This window comes from Nannospalax galili, unplaced genomic scaffold (genome assembly GCF_000622305.1).
Source record: "Nannospalax galili isolate Female #2095 unplaced genomic scaffold, S.galili_v1.0 scaffold242, whole genome shotgun sequence".
Classification (NCBI taxonomy): Eukaryota; Metazoa; Chordata; class Mammalia; order Rodentia; family Spalacidae; genus Nannospalax; species Nannospalax galili.
Genome location: NW_008348081.1, coordinates 703,943 through 725,287, shown reverse-complemented (window position 1 = coordinate 725,287; position 21,345 = coordinate 703,943). Strand labels below are relative to the sequence as shown.

Here is a 21,345-nt window from a genome sequence, read left to right as displayed (position 1 = left end):
TTTCTTACAAATAAGAAAAATAGCTAATAGCCATCTTTGGGGCACTGAAAGGCATTGGGTAAGGGACTCTTTGATTAAAGCTCTTCCGTCTGTATCAAGATGACCTTAATGTTACCTTCAGCTTTCAACTCCACTTAATTTTACTGTTTTTAGTTTAGTTCAAGTTCTATACACTCCTTCTAAATTATGTAGCTCATAGCTATAAAGTTCCCTAATTGACAATCCATAAATGTAACAGAAATACTTTTTATTTGTAAATTTTTAATTGAATTTTTGTGTATTTCATACAGAACATCTTAATCATCTTTGTACTCCCTACCCCATTGGCACCCTCCCATAGACCCCCACACACACTGGATTCCATGCATTCTGTCATTTGTGTTAAGGCCTATCAAGTAAAGTTAGTATCCCCAGATGTCCCTCAGTACAAGTTCATCCACAGAGGTCTAGTCAGCCTATCAGTCCTTTCCCTTTAAGAAGATCAGCTCTTACTCCCCCAGCAGTAATCAGCTGTCACTAGCTCTTTGGCTAAGATTGGGGCCTGCTGCCCATTCAAGAAATACTTTTTATTTAATATAAACATTTGTGGAACATGACATGCATAAAAAAGCATGCAAATTTTAAATGGAGAGCTCTATGAATATTCAGAACAAATACACTTGTGTCATTTCACTCATAATATGCACCCAACTGCAGAAGTCCCTTTTCCTATCTGGTCTACTCATTAACATCTTCCCAGGGGAGCCACTGTTTTGATTTCTAACACTATAAATAGGGCTGGCAAGATGGATGGTTCAGTGGGTCCAAGCCTGACACCTGTGTTTGAGCCCCTGGACAAACATGATGGACAAGAACTGACTTCTGACTTCTGACCTCCACATGCATAAGACCTCCACATGCATGCTATGCGCTCTCTCTCTCTCTCTCTCTCTCTCTCTCTCTCTCTTACTCGCTCGCTCACTTGTTCTTGCTCTCTCTCATACATACACACTGAATAAACAAATAAGGAATTTTTGTTTCCTCTTTAACTCAACTTTATTCTATGAAATACATCAATATGATTATAGTTCAGTAATTTTTTACTGCTTTATAGCCTATGTAATTGAAGTTAAGTAATTTTTACTGCTTTATAGCATTCAATTGTATAAACTACTCTCTTTAAATTCAGCTTTTATTAATGGGCATATAATAGCTTCTGTTCTGTTAACAACTATAGATAATGTTCCTACAAATGTTCCTTAATATGTCTGCTGGTGGACTTGCTATTCCCTTACATTATTTCAACTAGGAGTGAAATGAATGGGTTTCAGGACATACATCTATTGTGTTTCAGTAAATGCTACCAACAATCTTATGAAGGTTCTGCTCTTTTGCTGCCCCGGTGTTCTGTGATTGATGATCATTATCCTGTATTGCAGCTATTTATTCTATATCAGATGACACCTTTGGATGGGCATAGAAGCTTTAATTACTATCACACATGAACAACATACAGTGACAATAAGATGGACCCACTTGCTTCAGGCAGTAGGCTTTGCTGGTAACAAGTCTAAGCTGTTATTCCTTATAATATAAAAATCACAGGGGGCTGGAGAGATGGCTCAGCAATTAAGTGCACTGGCCTTTCTTGCAGAAGACCCAGGTTCAATTCCCAGCACCCACATGGCAACCATCTGTAACTCCAGTTCCAGGGGATTCAACTCCCTTTTCTGAACTCTATGGGCATTGCACAACCTGGGTACACTTACATATATGCAGGTAATACACTCATAAAAAAATAAAAAATGATAAATAAAATATTTTTTAGATCCCTGCCACTAAGTGGTAAGCAAAGACAGAGGAGTTTTAAGCAACACAAAAGCAAGTGAGGAATAACGCACCAGTAGTAGAGACCTTAAAAATTACATTAAAAACCCCAGATGGGTGTAACGATGTTAGATTATCCAGGTGCATTATTGACAACTTGGTTTTTGCTAATAGAATAGAAAGGGAAATGTGACCAGTCAGGCCAGTGACCTTTGGCCACAGACAATGCTGGACTTCCTTAGGGATCAAAAGAACTGAGACTAAGGCAGTAGTCCAAAACAGTTGTGTGAAATAATATTTAAGGTGCTAACCTCAGTAATAAAATCTCAAAATTACAAAACTTGTCCTTGAATTAACCCTTCTTCTCACATCCCACCTCTAATCCTTCATTGCCAACACCTTCGTTTCTCCCTTTGGCCTCTATACTAAGTATGGTTCTCTAGAAGAACAAAACCAATAAAATGCATGTATAGTACTAAAAGTGTATTTATTGGGTTGGCTTTCATGATAGGAGCTAGGTAGTCCAACAATGGCTGTCTGCATGCTACAGAGGCTGAAAACCCTGGTACATTCTCAGTTCACAAAGCTGGATGTCTCAGTTGTCCCAAACTGGCACTGAAGGTCCAGATGTTTCCCTGGAAAGGTGCTGTTCAGTCCACGTTGGAATGTTGAAGAAGCTGGAGTCTGGTGTTGGTGGGGCAATGGTGGCAGCAGCAGTAGACACATGGCCTCAGGAAGAAGCAGCAAGGGCTGGCAGGTACACAACTCTTTTTCTTGAGACCTCCTTATATCTGGGTCACCTGCTGTAAGGTGTTGCCCACTTTGAGGGCAGATCTCCACTGCCCCTCAGTTAATCATCTCAGGAGACACCCTCACAGACACACACACACACACACACACACACACACACACACACACACACACAAGGATATCTCCTAGGTAATTCTAAATCTTGTCCAGCTGACAATCAAGATTAGCTATCATAGCCTCCGATTTGAATAAATCACATCTCTAGATGTGTTGTTTGGTTTTCGGGAAGTAAATCTGTTTTTTTTAATTTAATATGAACTTTTTGTTTCAGTGTAACATATATAAAAGGACTACTCTTATTTCTGTATCTCCTGATTCCCCTTCCGTCCCGACCTCACAATAATACTAAGTTCCTTCATTTTAATTAATACTGTTGAGGTCCTATCATGTGTCCATTATGTGAGCAGAGCCAGGTTAGATAAATGTTCTGACTTCATGTTGCTCAGATACAGCTTAGTCAAAAAAGAAGGGAAAGGGTACAAATTTTTGCCCTTGAAAGAGGAAACTAGTCAAATTTAAAAATAGATCTTTAGTGCCTTAAGTAACTTGCTTTCCAAACTCTTAGTAATTAAGTCAGGACTAGAGTCTATATTTCTTGACTTTAATTACCTACAATTGGGTTCCAGGTCCTGGTGGCAAGCTCAAAGAACAAAACCCAAGAAAGGACCACATAGAATACAAACTGCCTCTAAGTAATGTAGCCTCAAAGATTGAGGATGCTTGTACAACTTTACAAAGAGACAATTGCTGCAGTCATGCTAGTAGTGTTTGGTTGGTAGACTCCTCCCTGAGGGACTGAGTGAACCAGAGAGTGAGGGTTCACATGCCTGCACTCAGCATGTGCTCCTCTCTCAGCTAGTCAAGATTTGGGAACTCAGAGTGAGCAAAATGAGGCAAATGGTCTGTAATCATAGAAGTTTCCTTAAGCTAGTTTTTCCTGGTACACTTGAATTTCACATTATCAAGAAGTAAAAATTGCTAATTAGGTCAGGAGATGGGACTTTTAAGTTGAAAGAAAGAAGGTAATCATAGGGCAATTCTTAATTTGAAGAGCTATATATGATAGATGACATGAACCCTAGAGTTGCAAAAAAATGCTATGAAGTACATATGTATGGATGTGTGCATATGTGTGATGAAACAATACAGATTCATAAAATGAATCATCTATTTAACTCCACTATTTTGTGAGGAACTGTGATCTCCAAAACACTGTAATTGCTGCAGCACAGTCAGGACTAGAGTATAGAACTGTTGACTTTACTTACTAATCTACTGAGATGGACACTTTCCTTGAGACTCTCTTCTGACAATCCTTGGTGTTTAATATTTTCATAAGTTTTTATTGATTCAGAATTTCATACAATTTATTTTGATTACATTCGGATCTCTTCCCCATCTCCAACCCTTTCCCATTATACCTCCCCATTTCATGACCTCCATTATTATCTATTTTATTTGTTTAATTTTTGTTTTTCAAAGGCCAATCAATTCCAAGCCATACCCCTCAAGTGTTCTGGGTATGTGTCCACGCCCTGGAGCCTGGTCAATCTAGCAGGTGGCACACCAGTAAGGAAAATTGACTCTCCCTCTCCCAGCATCCATAAGTTGCCAATAAATTCTCAAGGCTGGGGCTTCCTGCCCACGTTCCCCATCCATGCTGGGCCTGTGTGGTTTGGGTTTGCACAGGCCTTGTGCATGCTGTCATAAGTGCTGTGAGTCCATATATGCAAGTGCCCTGTGGTATCCAGGCAACACAATTTCCTTGTATCCATCTACCACCTCTGCTTCTAACAGTCTTTCAGGCCCCTCTTAAACAATGATCCCTGAGCCTTTGGAGGAGAAGGTGGGATACAGGTGTCCCATTTAGGTCTGAACACTCCACATTTTGTGGACATTGACTATTTGTAAGTCTCTGTGTTAATCACCATCTGCTGCAAGAACTTTCTCTGATGAGAGCTGAGGTCTGTTTAAAATACTTTTAACATTTCAGAATATGTCGTTTTACTCAGATCATAGCAAACACAAGTGGGCATTTCTTTGCAAGGTTGGGCTCTCACTATGGAGTAAGGGCTTGGGAGTGGTGGGTTCACTGAGTTTCTTTAGAATTGACATAAAGAGGAAGGAAACAGATCTAAATCCATAATGATCCAAAAATAGAATCTGAAATTTCGAAGTGTTCCAAATTCCTAATATTCTATTTTCTTATCACTTTTCCTTTGAGAATTACTTGGAAAAACACCCACACAGCATAGTATTTTGGCTGTTTTTCTGTAGCTATAGTTACAGCATATAACACAAGAAGAAACTATGTCTATTCTTAAGGATATTCAAGTTGTTGCTGTTTGTTTTTTGAAACAGGGTCTCCCTGTGGCTCCAGATGCCTGGAACTCCCTATTAGACCAGGCTGGCCTCCATCTCACAGATACCTGCCAGCCTGTGCCTCCCAAGTGCTGGGATTAAAGACATGCACCACCACGCCTGACTGAAATTCAAGTTTTAAAACAAAAATATTTTGAAAAGTTAGAATTCTAACTTCTGTACATAGAAACATTTTAATCCAAAACATGAATACACTACAGATCTAATCCCAGTACCTCTTACAAACAGCATTTAGCTTCTTGCAGCCAACATTTTTGTTTTCTTGTAATGGCAGTATTACTTTCCTATATCTCTTTAGACCCTTCAAAGTTTTTTTTTTTTGGTTTTTTGTTTTGTTTTGTTTTGTTTTTTGTCTTTTTGAGACAGGGTCTCCCTGTATCCTGAGCTGGTGACCTGGAACTATGTAGACCAGGCTGGCTTCAAACTCACAAAGATCCACCTGCCTCTGCCTCCCAAGCGCTGGGATTAAACACATGTGCCACAACACCGGGCAAGCAACTAATAAAAATTCATTAGTCTGCCCAAGATTTTTGGCAGTGGTCACATTGGAAATTTATGAGAAAATCAGAAAATTCTGCCCAGCTCAGAGAAAACAACTCTTATACGCATACATATATGGCCATATCTATATAGTTTCAGAAAGTAAATGTGTTGAGAAAACTAAAATGTCAGAATTCCGAAACGGCAGAAATTGAGGAAAACTTCCTGAAAAGTAAAGAGCTACCACCGAGTTTTCTTTGTGCCATTAACAGGCTTAGGGGGGAAAAATAGATATCCTAAAATAGATATTATCCTTATATGTCATAGACATTTCTTTTTACCATTTTTAGTAGCTTTAAGGAGGCAAACTTCTATCAGCCTATCAAGCAAGATCTTATGCGGCATATCTGATAGGTTACTTGCAGGAAAGGGTTACTGAGGCAGAGAAACAGCAGGATCTAGGCCAGAAAACTTCATTTTGGTTGTCTCTGAAAGCCCTTAGTTTGAGTTAAGAATTTCCATATCAATTGGTCTTACTATCCCTTGTCACTGAAGTCCAACTGAACTACTGGACTTTGCTGTCTAGACCTAAAAAAACATCTTAGGGGCTCCTTGTACCACTCCACACCATGGAAACCAGAGCAAATAAATCTCAGTCACCAAAACTGGAGTCAGGGGTGTAAAATTGCTAAGAATATCAAAGACACCATCTCATAAACTGACAACGTATAAAAAACGTAACCAACACAAAAATAGACTAGGCTCCTCAATTCTTGAATTTACACCAACAGCCTTCCACAAAAACAGAGAGCATATTTGCTAAGATTTTTGTTTCTTCAGAATTTGGAGAATCCTTTCTTTCATGTACTTGGTTTTGACTTGTTAAATGGAGTGAGCCCAGGTATGTATCAGTGATTCTCAAACATTATCCTGCCCTTGTGAAAAGTACAGAAGGCCTCATTGGTCAAAGGATTTCTATTATAAACTGCAGTCTTTATGACTCAAATGTTTACGTCTTCGTACACGTGATCACTGCAAATCGCTCCCAAGGTGTCAATGATCCGGCCGCGGTAGGGCGCTGGACCCAAGCCTGGGAGCCGGGGTGTGGACCCGGGTCGCCCCGCAGCCCGGGCTCCTGGAGTTCCGCTGACCCGCGGTCCCCGTGCTGGCCTCTCCCCGGTGCTGGCTCGCTCCTCGAGCTGCCAGTACCGCCCTTATTTATGACTGCACGGTCGGGCTGGAGTCTGCCGGGACACTCCGCGGTTCCCAGGCTCCTCTCGGGGTCTCTCCCGGGCTTCCCAGGGTGCGCGTCAGCCGGATCCCCAGGGAGGCCGGGGTCGCCTGGTCCCGCGGAGGTCTCGCACCGACTTCTCGCGAGGTTTCAGCTCCCCCCACCCCACCCCACCCATCCCAGCTTGGGCCCGCAGCTCCCGCTATGGCTGCACTGCGGAGGCTCCTGTGGCCGCCGCCCCGGCTGTCCCCTCCGCAGCCCTTCCTCGCGCCGTGGGGGCGGCCTGCGGGGACAGCCCCGGGGTTGCCTGGCCGGCCTTTCTGCTGCCGCGAGGATGACGAGGGGGCCGTGACGGAGGCAGCGTGGCGGCGGCGGCGGCGCTGGGGCGAGCTGAGCATCGCGGCGGCGGCCGGCGGGGGTCTGGTCGGTCTCGTGTGCTACCAGCTGTATGGGGATTCCAGGGGCGAGCCCTCCGCGAGCGCGGCCTCAGAGCCCGAGGACCCGCCCAGCGGCCGGGGGCTGCTGCCCATCCCGGTGGCCGCTGCCAAGGAGACGGTACGTGGAGTTAGCGCGTGCGCGCCGCAGGTGACGCCCGAGGGTTGGGCTGCCAGGTGTCCCACCTACGCAGGGAAGTTGAGCTTGCAGGTCGCCAAGACACCTGACTTGGGAGGGGGTGGAAACATTGTGAATTCAGTGGCTGCCGTGGGGAAACCTCCTGTAGCATCTCGGAGGTCTGTGCCAGGCGTCCCTATTCACGTGGTGCTGGCAGGCTGTGGATGATGCCTGCTGATGCATCAAAGATTGCTGCCCCAACCCTGGAGCAGCCAAAATCCAAACCAACCCCCTTCCCGCCTCGCCACACATGTGTCACACATGAAGGACATGACAGGCTTGAGAAACAAAAGAAACAGTGGAGGGCTGCATGGATGTGAGAAGGGAGCTGGGCAAGGCATGAGGAACTGGTCCAGAAAAGCCAGTGCAGGATGTGTTTTGAGGGTACCTTTTGATCTCATAATATCCCACATTAGTGTTTGGAAGTCCCAAGGGGAGAAACACTAGCCCTAAAGTAAAGATGTTGCCAGATTGGAAAAGAAAAAAAAAAAGTTGCTGTTCAAAATAGTACATGTCTCCCTTTTTCTTTCATTAAAACCAGAGTCCCTGAAGTAGGTAAAACAAATCAGAAGACTAGCAGAACAGAGAATGAATGAAGCTTACTTAACTCCTGCAGAAAGCATGTGAGTGTTCGTGTGTCATGTAGCTTGTCATGGGAAAACTGTCAGACAAGTGTAAAGGAGTGTGATGTTTTTGTCACAGCACTGTATTGTTAAGTAAATAACTTAGAAAATTGTGTAGGGAATATTTTCCTTGCAAGACTAGAAGAATGTTAAAGGTTAGATGGAAATAATTTAGAAAAGAAGCAGCTATACTGTTTTTAACCTTAATAAAGTCTCTAAGCTGCTAAAGATACAGTGATTAAGTACATAGCTTTTTTTTTTAAACTTGTCAGTACATTTAAGTTAGGAAATCTACTTTGTACACCTTTGTTTAACACTAAATCACAAGCACACTAAGTAGTTAAATGTACTAGCAAATATTCTCAACCTTCAGTGTCCCGCTCCCCCTGCCCCAAACCCTGTGGCCTAAGTAGGAAAGTAGCATGGATTTTGTGTCTTGATTGACCGTGTCAAAATTTTTAATCAACTGTAGTCGATCTGGAAACAGATTAGCAAGGTAGTGAACATGCAAATAGTGTTTTCTTTCCTTCCATTTAAAAATTAACTTTAGAGTTGAGAGTTACAAGATTGCACTTAGAAAACCAAAAATCTGCCTTTGTTGCTTACTGTTTCTGCCATTTTAGGCTATTAATGTCTGAGTGTCTGTTCCCTTATGTGTAAAAGGGGCTCCAAGGGTGTTTTATGAGAGTTAAATAACATTTGAAACAGAAAAGTACACCTAGTGTGCAGGAAGTATTCAATTTATGTGTTTTTATTCATGTATTTTTGTGGTACTCTGAGTACAGTCTGGGGCTTCATGTGTGCTGCACAAATGTTCTACCACTGAACTATATCCCCAGGCCCTTTGTTATCAAGTTTTTGTTTACTTAAGTCATCATTGCTTTGTATATATGAAATTTCCTGTATATTGTTTTAGAACTCAAATGATGCTAAAGTCCTATGTCTTACACTTCCCAAAGTGTCTCATTCTGCATTCTAATTGTCATACCTTTTGTGTGTGACATTGTTTTCTCTCTCTGAAAAATATTATAATCTTTACCTCTGAGGATTGAAATTTTCACGATAATGAGCTTGAGTTTAGACATTTCTTTCACTGATCATGCTGAGTACATAAGAACTTTACGATATGGAAATTTGTATCTAAGAGTTTTGTGTGAAATTTTCTTCTACCATTTCCCCACTGTTTCTGTTCTTGTTTTCTGGAACTGCTATTAGTCTGAATTTAAACCTGACAGACCCTAATTTAATTCTAATGCTAATCTTTTTGTATTACAGTTTTAGGAATCTTTTTGCTTATAGGTTGGTTGGTTCTTATGAGCCATACCCTAGATTTTATCTTCATTAAAGGAAGCATCCAAATGTCAATATTTTACCCCACTTTTTATTTAGTATCATTGAGGCCCTCCAAAGAGAGTGAAAGTTGAGAGAGACAGCTATCATCTGGATAAAGACACGTGTGCACATGTGTAAGTCTTGTGTACTGCTGGAGGAATTGACAATGGTGTACTAATGTACTGTCTTCTAACCCTGTGTTTTCTCACCCACAACTTATACTGCTTCCAAATTACATATGCAGAATTACAGGGAAAATCAATTATGATATGTGTATAATATTTTTGAATGGAGATTATATAAGCAAAGATGAAAAACTATTATATACCTTCATTCTAATTGATTGTTGTTCATTTTTTGAAAATGTCCAAGTCTTAAAAAGAATTACAGTTGCATAATTAAGCAATAGCTTTTTAAAATTTAAGTTCAAGGTTATAACATTTTCATATCCTGATTCAGAATTTGAATCTTAGAAAATTGCATCCACAGAGTATTGTAACTAACCTTCAGCAAAAACTAAAACAGCAAGTAAAAAAGACTCAGTTCAAGAAATAACTTATTTTTTCAGATCCATCCAAATCTGGGTGTTGTATTATTGCCTCTCCAGCTGCTGTGGCAGACTCCTGGACAAAAGCACCTTGAGGAAGGAAGGGTTTATCTTGGCTGACAGTGTGAGGGTATAGTTCTTCATGGTGAAGCCAAGGCAACCAGTGTGAGGTAGCTGGTCACATTGCATCCATAGTCAGGAAGCAGAGGGAGAATGCTTGTGCTTGGCTCACTTTCTCTGCTTTATTTAATCCCAGGACCCCAGTCCATGGAATGGTGGCACCCACAGTTAGGGTGGGGCTTTCCACATGGTTGATTCAATCTAGAAACTTCCTGACAAGCTTGCTTAAAGGTTTTTCTGCTAGACGATTCTAGATCCTGTCAGGTTGACAATCAGTATTAACTCTCAGGACTGGACTGTATTAAGGAAAATGTAGTTGCCCTGTATAATATAGAAAAGTACCTATTAGAGATCTCTGGTGATCATCAGTGACTTAAAGGATTGACAGAGTAAAGGAACTCCGAAAAGCTGAGAGTAAGTTCCAGACAGGTGGAAAGAAAGCCAGGAGGTCATGAAATCCAATGGAAGTGGGCACTTAGGAGGAAGTTACAATGAATGCTACCCAACTAAGGTGAGGTAGGAAATATACCCTGGATCTAACAAGGGGAGGGGCAGGAGTGACTTTTGACAAGACTTGAAGGTGAGAGTCACATTACAGTGGAGTAAGTTGGGAGTAAAGGTGAAGAAAAGGAAATGTCAAAGAGGTAGGTGTGGCCAGGGATTTGAGGATTTGTCCACGAAGAGACAAAAGCTTCAGGGACATAGAATTGATTTTATTTCCTTTTTTACTTGAAAGCTCCGCAACTCTGTTTAAATGCTGAAGAAAGACATCAAAGATTAAACTAAACTAAAGGATAATTCATGCCAAGCAGCCAGGTGGAAGTTAAAGCATAAGTGAGGAACTTAATCTTAGGCAGTGGGAGGGATACCATTTCCTTTATAATAGGAGGAAGGGACAGGAGGAAACATTGTATATGTGTTTAGTAGCAAGTAATAGAAGTTCTTGCCTGTTGTATTCTGTTGACTATATGAAATAGTAGGTGATGTCATATTCTGAGAATAAAATGCGGATATGTGTTGGGTAACCACTACAGTGATGTGGGGGGAGAGTGGTTAGTAATAACCATTATAGGAAAGCTTTCAGGGTTTTGTTGTAGCCCAGTGGCTAGGTTCAGTGCCCAGCTCCAAAAAAAGACAGAAACTTCTGAAAACCACGAAATCTTTATATTTTCTCATAATTTGTTTTTATAACATTAAATACAATCTTTTAAATCATGAAAGTATTTTATTATTTTTATTTTATGTGTATGATTGTATTGCCTGCATGTATTTAAGAGCACCCATGTGCAATACCTAGCAAGGTCAGATTCCCCTGGAACTGGAGTTATAGGTGGTTGTTAGCTGCCAAGTGGGTGAAGGAATCAAACCCAGGTTTTCTGCAAGAGCAGCCCATGTTCTTAACTGCTGAGCCATTTCTCCAGCCCCCATACAGTTATTTTAAATTTCCTCTTGAAATGCAGCCTTTTGATAGGATCACAGCTTTTGTTACTCTGTTTTAAGCTTTTTATGCTTCTTTTATTGAGAAGTATAAACCCGAGTAATCTGATTTAGCTAATACTTTTATACTCAAGGTGTAATATTTGACTACATAGGAAATGACCAGACTCATCATACAATACAGTTTTTTCTTTTCCTTTCAATTTGGTAGGCCAGTTTTGCCTACAAAATTTTAGATGTCATTGGTCTCCTATAATTGTGCTGAACAATACAAATTTGAATAACTTTATAATATAAACATTCTTGTGTTAGCAAAAAATGGATCTAAAAATCAAATAAGCTCTATTTATGTTATTATGTACCTAGTATTAAAGAAGATGCCTAGTCACTTGTGAACTCAAAACCAAATAAACTCTACTTATATTATGTATTTAAAATCAAAGAAAATGCCTAGCCACTTCTGAACTCAGCAAGATTTTCTAGAGATACTATTTCCTTTGTCTGTAAGCCTTTTTCTGTATTGATGTAAAAACGAAGCTTTCACCTCAAAGGGAATAAAAAATGTTTTATTATAGATCCAAGTATGAGTGACCGTAGCCTGGGAACACATATTCAGGTTTCCCCAAATACCATGTATATGGCATACACCAAATACATGGCAGTAGTTTCATTCATGAAACTTCATGAAGTTTTGTTGTTACAGAACAACAACAAAAATGTGTCCTTGAATACATTGATGAAGACATCAGATAGATCAGTCACAGCAAAGCTGGGAAATTCATGCTGTAGGTTTTAGATGTTATCTGATCACTTTCATAGCTTTTGGGTTGTTAGAAAGAACCTGATCTATTAATACATCCCAAAATATTTCAAGTGATAGTCACAGGCTATTAGGTTAGGTTCAAGTGGGCAATGAATGTCTTTTGAGGGGACTGACCATAGCCCAAGATAATTTGGCCCTGGATCTGCAACATTCTAACTCTCCACAATCATGAAGTTCTAATTAGTCAGCCTTGGAGGATCTTCAATATTGGTGTGGCTTTTTTTTCCTGTGAACTTCAGTTCACCTCCCTCCCCCTTTATTCTGTGATGTCTTGATATAATATGTATGTAAAATGTGGAACTTCAGTGTGGTATCACTTATTTGTCTGGCTGTAATAATGCTCTGTTGTAGCAGTGTATTTGCTTGCAAGTTCTTTTTTCAAGTTGACAAAGTAAAATCCATATTTTCTATTTTTTCCATTTTCTAAATTTTCTCCTAACCAGTTTAATACCCATTCTTCCTCTCTAGAATATGAAATACAGAAAGTGTATTCTTTCTTATACTCTCAGGAGTGTTCCAGGTTGAACCTGTATGTACCAGAATTTTAAATAATTCTGTTTTTTCAATTTCTTGATAAGTATAGTAACTGTCTAGTTGATACTGTGAGTGTGGACCAGGTAAGACATTTGTAGATGGCACTTGCATCAATTCAAAGTGGTTTCTTTATAATTGGTTCCATATCTGATCAAAAAAGGCTTTTGAAAGTTAGGCACACTTTTACTAGTTCGAATCCATCATCTCAACGTTTTCCATTCACTTTCTGATCTGATGGTAAGATATGACTTGTAGTCTACACATACATATTTTTCCTAGGAGAGTAAGAAAAAGAGTTAAACCGAAGTATCTTAAATATTGAACAATAATTTCATACACGATTATGAGGTGTTATTAAAGTGATCTATATGGTAAATAAAAATAAAATTCTCTGCCTCATCACATACTCAGTATCCAGTCACAGTTCAAGTGCAGTGGGGCCTACATGATAAGTCAGACTTAAAAATATTTAGAGGCAGGCCTGGAGAGATGGCTCAGTGATTAAAAGCCCTAGTTCTCTTGCAGAGAACCCGGGTTCAGTTCCCAGCACCCACATGGTGACCCATCACCATCCTTGACTCCAGTTCCAGGAGATCCAATGTCTTCTTCTTCATGTGGGAACTGCATAATGTGGATGTATTTACATACATGCAGGCAATATACTCATATACATAAAATTTTAAAAAACTGTAAAAAAATATTTAGAGGAATGTGTCTTAATGTTTTTCAAAACAAGACAAAAGTAAAACCAAGAAGAGAAAATACACGTCTTCCCAAATGCAGAAGATATAATGCATAATATTCCCAAGGAATAAGGATCCAGAATATGTAATGATGCGCTGTAAGTAAAGAAAAAGACAGCTGAATAAGAAAATGGACAAAGTGAACAGGCAGATCAGAAGGAAAATATGCAAAAAACTGATGAACAGATAAAAAGATGTTCACCACCATTAATAATAGAGAAATACAAATTATGACTACAGTGAGGAATTACTTCTTACCAATTAAACTGGTAAAATACCAGCAATACCAACTGTTGGCAATGATGTGGAGTAACAAAAGTTCTCTTAACGCTGGTTGTGGTTGTACACATAATTCAGAAAATAGTTTGACATTTTGTAGTCAAGGGAGGAAGACTCACATGTCTCTTACTTCCAAAATTCTAACTAGAGCTGGGGATGCAGCTCAGTGTTAGCATGCTTGCCTAACATGCCCAGGTCTGTGCCTGGAAATGGAGGAAGGTGGACAGGAGAGGAAACAAGAGCTGGCAAGCGATAGAGTTGCGAGGATTGATTCTTTGTAGAGCAAACCTTGAGAGACTGGAACATGTGCTACTTCACATTAGGTTCCACCCTACCTGCAGCATACCCCACCCCACCTTACCCTGTCTCAGGCAAATGGCCTTTTTTCATTCTCTGTAGTAGGGATAATCAGACACAAATTTTCTCAATGTGCTACTTCCTCACAAGTAGATTTACCTACATCTCAACTTGCTTCCTTCCTTCTAGTTCCCTAGATAAGAAGGAATTGTCCTGTGAAGCTGGCGAGAAAAAAAATCAGGGTTAATTTATTTGTATTTACTGTAAATTTGTCTAGCAATCCTCAGTACTATAAGAGGTAGGTGATAATGGGCAGTAATAGAATCTTGCCCCTGTGTTTTGATACTAGAATATCGGAGAGCCTTGAGGCTGAGTTACTGATGGGCCAGCTACTTGAATACTGGAAATATTTCTGACATGATGTAGGATGGTAAGGAAGATCTTGAGTCATGTTATCGAAGTCCTCTTTAATAACTGAATAGATATGCCTACACGTTACTACTGGCAAGGTGGTAAATGATGCATAATCAGTACATATCCGCCTTCATTAATAATTACTAATTAATTAATACTTCATTAATGGCTTAGAACTTATCAGATATAAATGTTCAAGTGAATTTGGAGGCAATGATGTACATAGTACTTTTATCATTTACCAAAAATTAGTTAGTAAAAGACAAGAGAACCAATTTATTTAATCGAAATATGTTGGGGATATATTAGGGTGAAGTTTTAAAGGTAAATGACTTTTGAAAATGTAAACATTGTACTTTGGGCCACACAGTCCCCTTTAATAATCCCTCCTTAAAGACTATCACATTCGAGGAGGACTCTCTTCCTTTAGATGTGGTCTTCTCCAGAAAGAAATACCTGATTAAGGTATCTGATGAAGTGCTTTTGTTTTGTACTTGTTTCCCATTAAGACATTGACACCATCTCCAAGACCCATGTCCAAGCTAATAGTATCATATTTAAACATCATTGTGGTAGGATGTATTAGTTGGCAATAACAACTACACCTCCACATTTTACTGGATTAACTCACTAGAAGCATCTTTATGCAACCATTCTAGGTGGGTACTTCATTAACAAGAAAGCACCTCTTGTTGCTGTCTTCCACATGGTTATTTGGGGACCCAGAGTGAGAGAAACTGTGTTATCCTTAACAACTAACTTCCCCAGTTAACCAGAATGGTAACATCCTAGGGAGCTAGAAGTCTGAAGAACCTGGAGGACTGTGGCTGGGAATGTTTTATGGGTCAGGCTTGGAAATGGCACACATCATTTCCATTTGTATTGCATTTTCTAAATGCAATTATATGTCTACATCTAAGTGTATGAGACAGAGACTTGTACTCCAGCTGTATGCTTAGGAAGAAGAGGAAATAGTAGGTTTGATAATAGGCAGTGAGCAGATTCTTCCATAATAATGTCCCACCTCAAGACGAAGAAAACTCTTCATCTTTTCCACCAGTGTACAATATAGTATTTACTCCTTTGTATCGCCAGTTGTCACTTAATCTATCCTCCAACTGGAGTAACACTAAAAACACAACATAGTATTCTTCCCAAACCATGAAGTCAGAATGGACATATATTCTATTTTAGCCATCAACAGCACCTACTTCCCCTAGTTGACCAAGACTTTTTGATGAGTTGTAGGTCTCTCTCAGCACCTTGCCCATACATTTCAAGTAAATTTTTAAAATTCATTAGTATAGTAAATATAGTTTCTCTACGACATACTTGAAACATTGTCTTAAGTTTTAAACTCTCAGATTAAAAACTGAAAAAATCTCAAATCTAAGAATTTTAATAAAATTATATATCACATATGTATAGAATTTATGTAAGTGTGGGTATGAGTGTGTGCATGTGTGTATGCATGCTCATTTTTTTTTTAACATCTTGCCCTCGAGTTTATTTGTTAAAAAGCACAGGACACCAGTCTTCTGCAAACAGCAAGGAAGGAGGTCACACCGGTCCATCTGCCTTCACAGAGACAAAGATGGCAAAGATCTTTATTACAGGACCTTCACAGGGGCCTGGGCACCTTTGGGAGCCTGAGCTACAGCCCCAGCCTTGGCCTTTGGTTGGCAGAGCGTGTGACCCTTGGCCATGTAGCTGTGAATCTGCTTCCCAAGCTTGGGCTGGCTATGAAAGCAAGTCATAGGAGCTTGCTATTGGGACCCTTTGACATCTTGGGCTTACCTAACTCCTTGTGCTTCACAAGGGTCTTGACAGCCTCAGCGCGCATTCATGGCCTTCGGCCTTCAAGTTGTTGGCCTGCATCTTCTATTGTGTTTCTTGGCAAAATGCACGTTCCTTGGGAACTTGGGGTCGACCCCCTTAAGACATTGGTATCTTCGTGAGTGTGGTTTCTTGATGCCATTTCTGTGTCATTTTCGAGACTGGTTACGTGTGGTGTGGATCTTGGACTTGGCCATGTCTGCACAGGAACCCGCAGCTCCCTCCAGAAACGTCTGGGACCAGAAGAGAAAGCGTGCACGCTAATATTTTGTATGCATCCTATCTCATTTGAGAAACATTTCAGAAGCCGTAATCAACATATAATTCTAACTTTACTCTTAACTGTTTTATGCTTGAAGAATATCATTTAGAGTTTCTATTTTATTGCCTAACTGAAAGTTTGAAATATTCACAATTTAAAATAGTTATGTTGCGTGTGTGTGTGGGTGTGTGTGTGACTGTGTGTGTGTGTGTGTTAGTCCTCAGTAATATCACTCTTCAAGTGTTTGCTTCTTGGCTTGAGCTTCAGTTTCTTTGCAATAGGAGAAATCTCTTGACCTTAGTATTTGGAAACCCAACACCTTGAATATGGTCTAGAACCATTTTCCAATTGCATCTTCCATAATCTACTAGAAAGTTGGAAACTGGAAACCTACTATGGTTTCCATACTGTGCCTGCACTTATGAGCAGAGAACTTAAGTTCCCTAACATCAAGCCTTTTCTCTATTTTTGTAGGTAAGTATGACTATTTTAATTTGAGAGTATTTCAGACTTTCTCTTAGGTAATAAAATAGAATCTCTAAACAATATTCTTCAAGCATAAAACAGAGCAAAGTTCAATTATATGTTGATTATGGCATTTGAGATGTTTCACAAATCAGCTAGGATGCATAAAAATATTAGCTTGTTCTCTGCCATTCTCTCTCTCTTTGTCAATGATTAAACCATTTAACCTTTCAGGGAGATTATTTCTTCATCTATGAAATGAATTTGAATCTATAAAGTCCATTTCAGCTATAAAATTCTATAACGCCAAAGTGACATCTTATTTGGCTATTACTAGTGGTTGTTTTCATCTTGTTTTCATTCCATAATCCTCTCCAAAGTTCACTTTTAAAATCTATTTAGCAAACAGGCATGGTGGCTCACGCCTTTAATCCCAGCAGAGGCAGAGGTAGGTGGATCTCTGTGAGTTCAAGGCCAGCCTGGTCTACATAGTGAGTTACAGGCCAGCTGGGGCTGCAGGGAGACCCTGTCTCAAAAAAAAAAAAAAAAAAGACACAAAAAAATCTATTTAGCTAGATGTGGTTTTGCATGCCTGTAATCCCAGCTCCCAGGAGGCCAAGGCAGGAGGATTGCTAGGTCAAGGCCACCCTGAGTTATATAGAAAAAACTTGTCTCAAAAAAAGTCAGTTAATTAGTTCTATTTTATAAATTACTGATCTTAAAAACTTTGGCTCAGATAATACCTTTTTTGGCTCTCATTGCTGTTAAATAAAAGTGGTACTTAGGTCAACAAAATAAAATATTATTTGGATGAGAATAAGCTGCAGAACTAGTCCACACATTTTTACTCTTGTCCAAGGTGGAAACAGTGGCACATACATGCCCATGACCCCAGCTAATCGGAAGACCGAGACAGGAGAATTGCAAATTTGAGGCGAGCTTGGAAAATCTACTGAGACCCTGTCTGAAAATTTTAGAAAGGGTTGGGTATCTAGTTTAGTAGTAGAGTACTTACCTAGCATGTGCAAGATCCAGAGTACAGTCTCTAGTGCTATAAAATCAAAACAGCAATAAACATTCTTTTTCAATAAATTGTACAATGAAAAAAGTGAACATTATTTCCCTTTTTCTTCTATTGATTTTTTGCAAATTTCATGCAATATATTTTGATTGTATTTAGGTTCCCATCCCCTAGCTGCAGCTCCTCTTACTACCTCCTGCCTAACTTCATATTGTGTGTGTGTGTGTGTGTGTGTGTGTGTGTGTGTGCGCATGTGCGCGCACGCCTATAGAGTTAAATTTGTTTCCCCATATATCCTTTTGTGTAGATTCATCTACTGGAACCTGGTTAACCAACCAAGAGTCACACCCTTAAACAAGACTGATTCCTTCTGAGCAGCCTTTGGTTTCTAGTTGTTACTCAGGTCAACTTGGGTGTTGTACCCACTTCCCCACATCTATCCTAGGGTTTTATCTGGCTTGAGCTTATGTGGGACTTGTGCATGCTGTCATCATTGCTGTGAGTTCATATGACTAATTTACCAGCTATCTGGAAAACTATTTGCTTGTGGTCATCCACCACCTCTGGGTATTACAATCTTTCCATCCCCTCTTCCACAATCTTTGAGCATTTGGAGTAGAAGTTTGATACAGGTGTCCAATTCAGGGATAATCATTCTGAAGTCTCTTATTCTGTGTATGTTGGCCAGTTGTAGGTTTCAGTTTTAATCGCCACCTGCTGTATAAGGAAGCTTGTCTGGTGAGAACTGAGAGATGCATTAACCTGTGGATATAACAATAAGTCATTAGGAGTCACTTTCATACTACATCTATTTAGCAGAACAGGAGTATTAGGCTTTCCCCTATGACCTATGGCCTGTCTGGCCACATGCTCCTAGGCCTGATACTAATGTCAGGTATGGGCTTCACCTTCTGAAGTGGACCTTAAATCCAATTAGGAAGTAGTTGGTTAATATTTGTGCCACTATTGCACCAGTGGGTATATATTGTCAAGCCAGTTGTAGCTCTCAGGATTCACAGCTGGGTAAGGTTAATAGTTATTTTTTTCTTCTGGTAGTATGCATAGCACCTTCCAGCACTATGAACACTAACCAGTAGAGGTGAGGCTTTGAAGTCAGCACCAGCTTGATTTCTCCTTATTTTTTCTGTGGTTCATGCATATAGTGTGAGCAATAAGGTCTTACCATCAACTTCTGGTGAATAACCAAGAGCAGGGACAATGGCCAGTATTGTTTAAGGATCTCTGTGACCCTGGTCAGCAGTTTCAAGAGAAGGCATTGGGCTTTTACTTTGCTAGCCTATGGTGTCTAGTAGAGGTAATGCCTCCCCTTTTATAACCCCTTTAAATTTTCTTCTATAATATGTATGTATATTCTTCAAGAAACTTCTTTAGTGGCAGTTTTCCATATGACTTTTTCTACCTTTTAATTGTTCATGTGTTTTTCTTGTATTTTATGAAATTTTTACCAAACAAAAAAATTTAAAAATTGTGTATTTTATCAGTAAGAATTAAAAATTAATATTAATATTTTGACATTACCTATTGTGCTGTATTTTTTAAATTAAAAAAATTATTTAATAACCACATAATTAGTAGAAGCATTTCATTACAACAGCATTGACATAGTCAATAACAGTTCCCAGAGCAAAGATGCATCTCTTTCAAAATTGGCTGTAATTTTTAGGTTCACAGTGTTGCATTAATACAGTTATACATTATTGTACTCAATATAAACCCTGTTATAAGACATGAAATTGAATGAGGTTTTTAACCTTTAAAACAGATCTCCATTTCATTTTAAAATATACTGTTTCATATAGAAAAACTCATTTTTAATGCAACTAATACAGGTGTTTGCACATGTGCCTCTAATCTCTATATATCTGATTATCACTAGATAGTCAGTTATTTTCTGAGATTCTTGGCACCTGAACATGGGTATATATTCATCAGATAAATTTCAATGGCAATGTTTTTCATATCTACTAATTAACACAAAGCAAATTTTTATGCTTCTTCCTCAAATATAACTCATTTTTTAATTTACTGATTTTTTGTGTGTATTTCATTCAGAACATCCCAAACAATCTTATTCATCTTTATATACGCATCCCAAATGGCACCCTCCCATAACACCCCCCACTCATGCACTGGAGCCCGTATACTCTGTCATCCCTGTTACTGTCCAGTGTGTTGTCAGTGCCCCCACCTGTTCCCCAGTGCAAGTCCATCCTCTGAGTATAGTCAGCCTATCTAGAGTTCCTTGCTTTGGGAAGATCAGCTCTTCCTCATCTAGCAGCAATCTGTTGCCAATATTCCTTTAGATAAGACTGGAGTCTGTTGTTCATTTTCCCAGTTCTATGCTGGGTTACTGTCTTGTTATGTAGCCTTATATATACATGGGCTCTTAAAGAATTTTACTGATCACTTTAATCTTTGGTTATGCTTTCCTTTTGGGTGTTTAAGAACATACATACATGCTGTATTTTTTAAGAATAGTATTGAAAAACATGGGTTTTCACCTACATATGCAGTCTCCCCTTCTTTCAATATCCTGCATCATAATGGTGCATTTGTTATAATTGATAGACTTACATTAACATATCATTATTACCCAGCATTGATAAATATAAATATATATATATACACACATCCAAATTTCACTTTTGATATTTCACATTTTATGAGTTTTAACAAATGTCTAATGATACATGTCCACTCTTACAATATTAATCACAATTATTACTGAAAGAGATTAGCTATGAAGAAGAGGTCAAAATTCAGATGAATACCCTAGAAAGAAGCAAGCTCAGAAGGAAAACCTCCTCCCTGTGTTGGAATTTGTGGCTTGTTCGTAATTACAGCAGCTCCACAAATGCTGGACCAAGGCCAGCAGACAAGGAGACACACGTTTGGACTGGCAGCCTGGATTGCTACTGGTGGACTACCATTGGGCCAGTGCTCACAGGTAGATCTCTCCCTCCCCTCAACCTGGCCGCTGAGAATGCAGATGCTTCAAGACTGGCTGGTAGCCAGGAAACCTGACCTATGACTAATAAGCAAAAAGTGCCCCTAACAGGGACCAAGTAGCAAAGGATTCTAGGTCTGATCTAACACACTAGTTTTGTTGTTTATCAATGATCTCTGGAGGGTTTATAATGAAATCTCCAAATAATCAAGTTGTTCCACAGAGTGAAATGCCTGACTGGTAGGAATCATTTGCTGGAACAATCTTAAAGATTGAGTAAAGTGTGAGGGGGCACATGAGTTGCTCTGTGATTGATATTATTT

The 21,345-nt window shown here is 39.5% G+C and overlaps 1 protein-coding gene across 2 annotated transcripts in view; it reads left to right on the top strand.

Annotated features, from left to right (window-relative positions):
- Positions 1-5,457: 5,457 nt before the first annotated feature.
- Micu3 (mitochondrial calcium uptake family member 3) overlaps positions 5,458-21,345 on the top strand; it is a gene marked incomplete in the record, with an annotated part of 89,576 nt that continues 73,688 nt past the window's right edge. The window contains 1 exon segment of one of the 2 annotated variants that reach the window (XM_029569032.1): positions 5,458-7,264. In XM_029569032.1, coding sequence (XP_029424892.1) covers positions 6,914-7,264 — 351 coding nt within the window. 2 annotated transcript variants of the gene reach the window in all.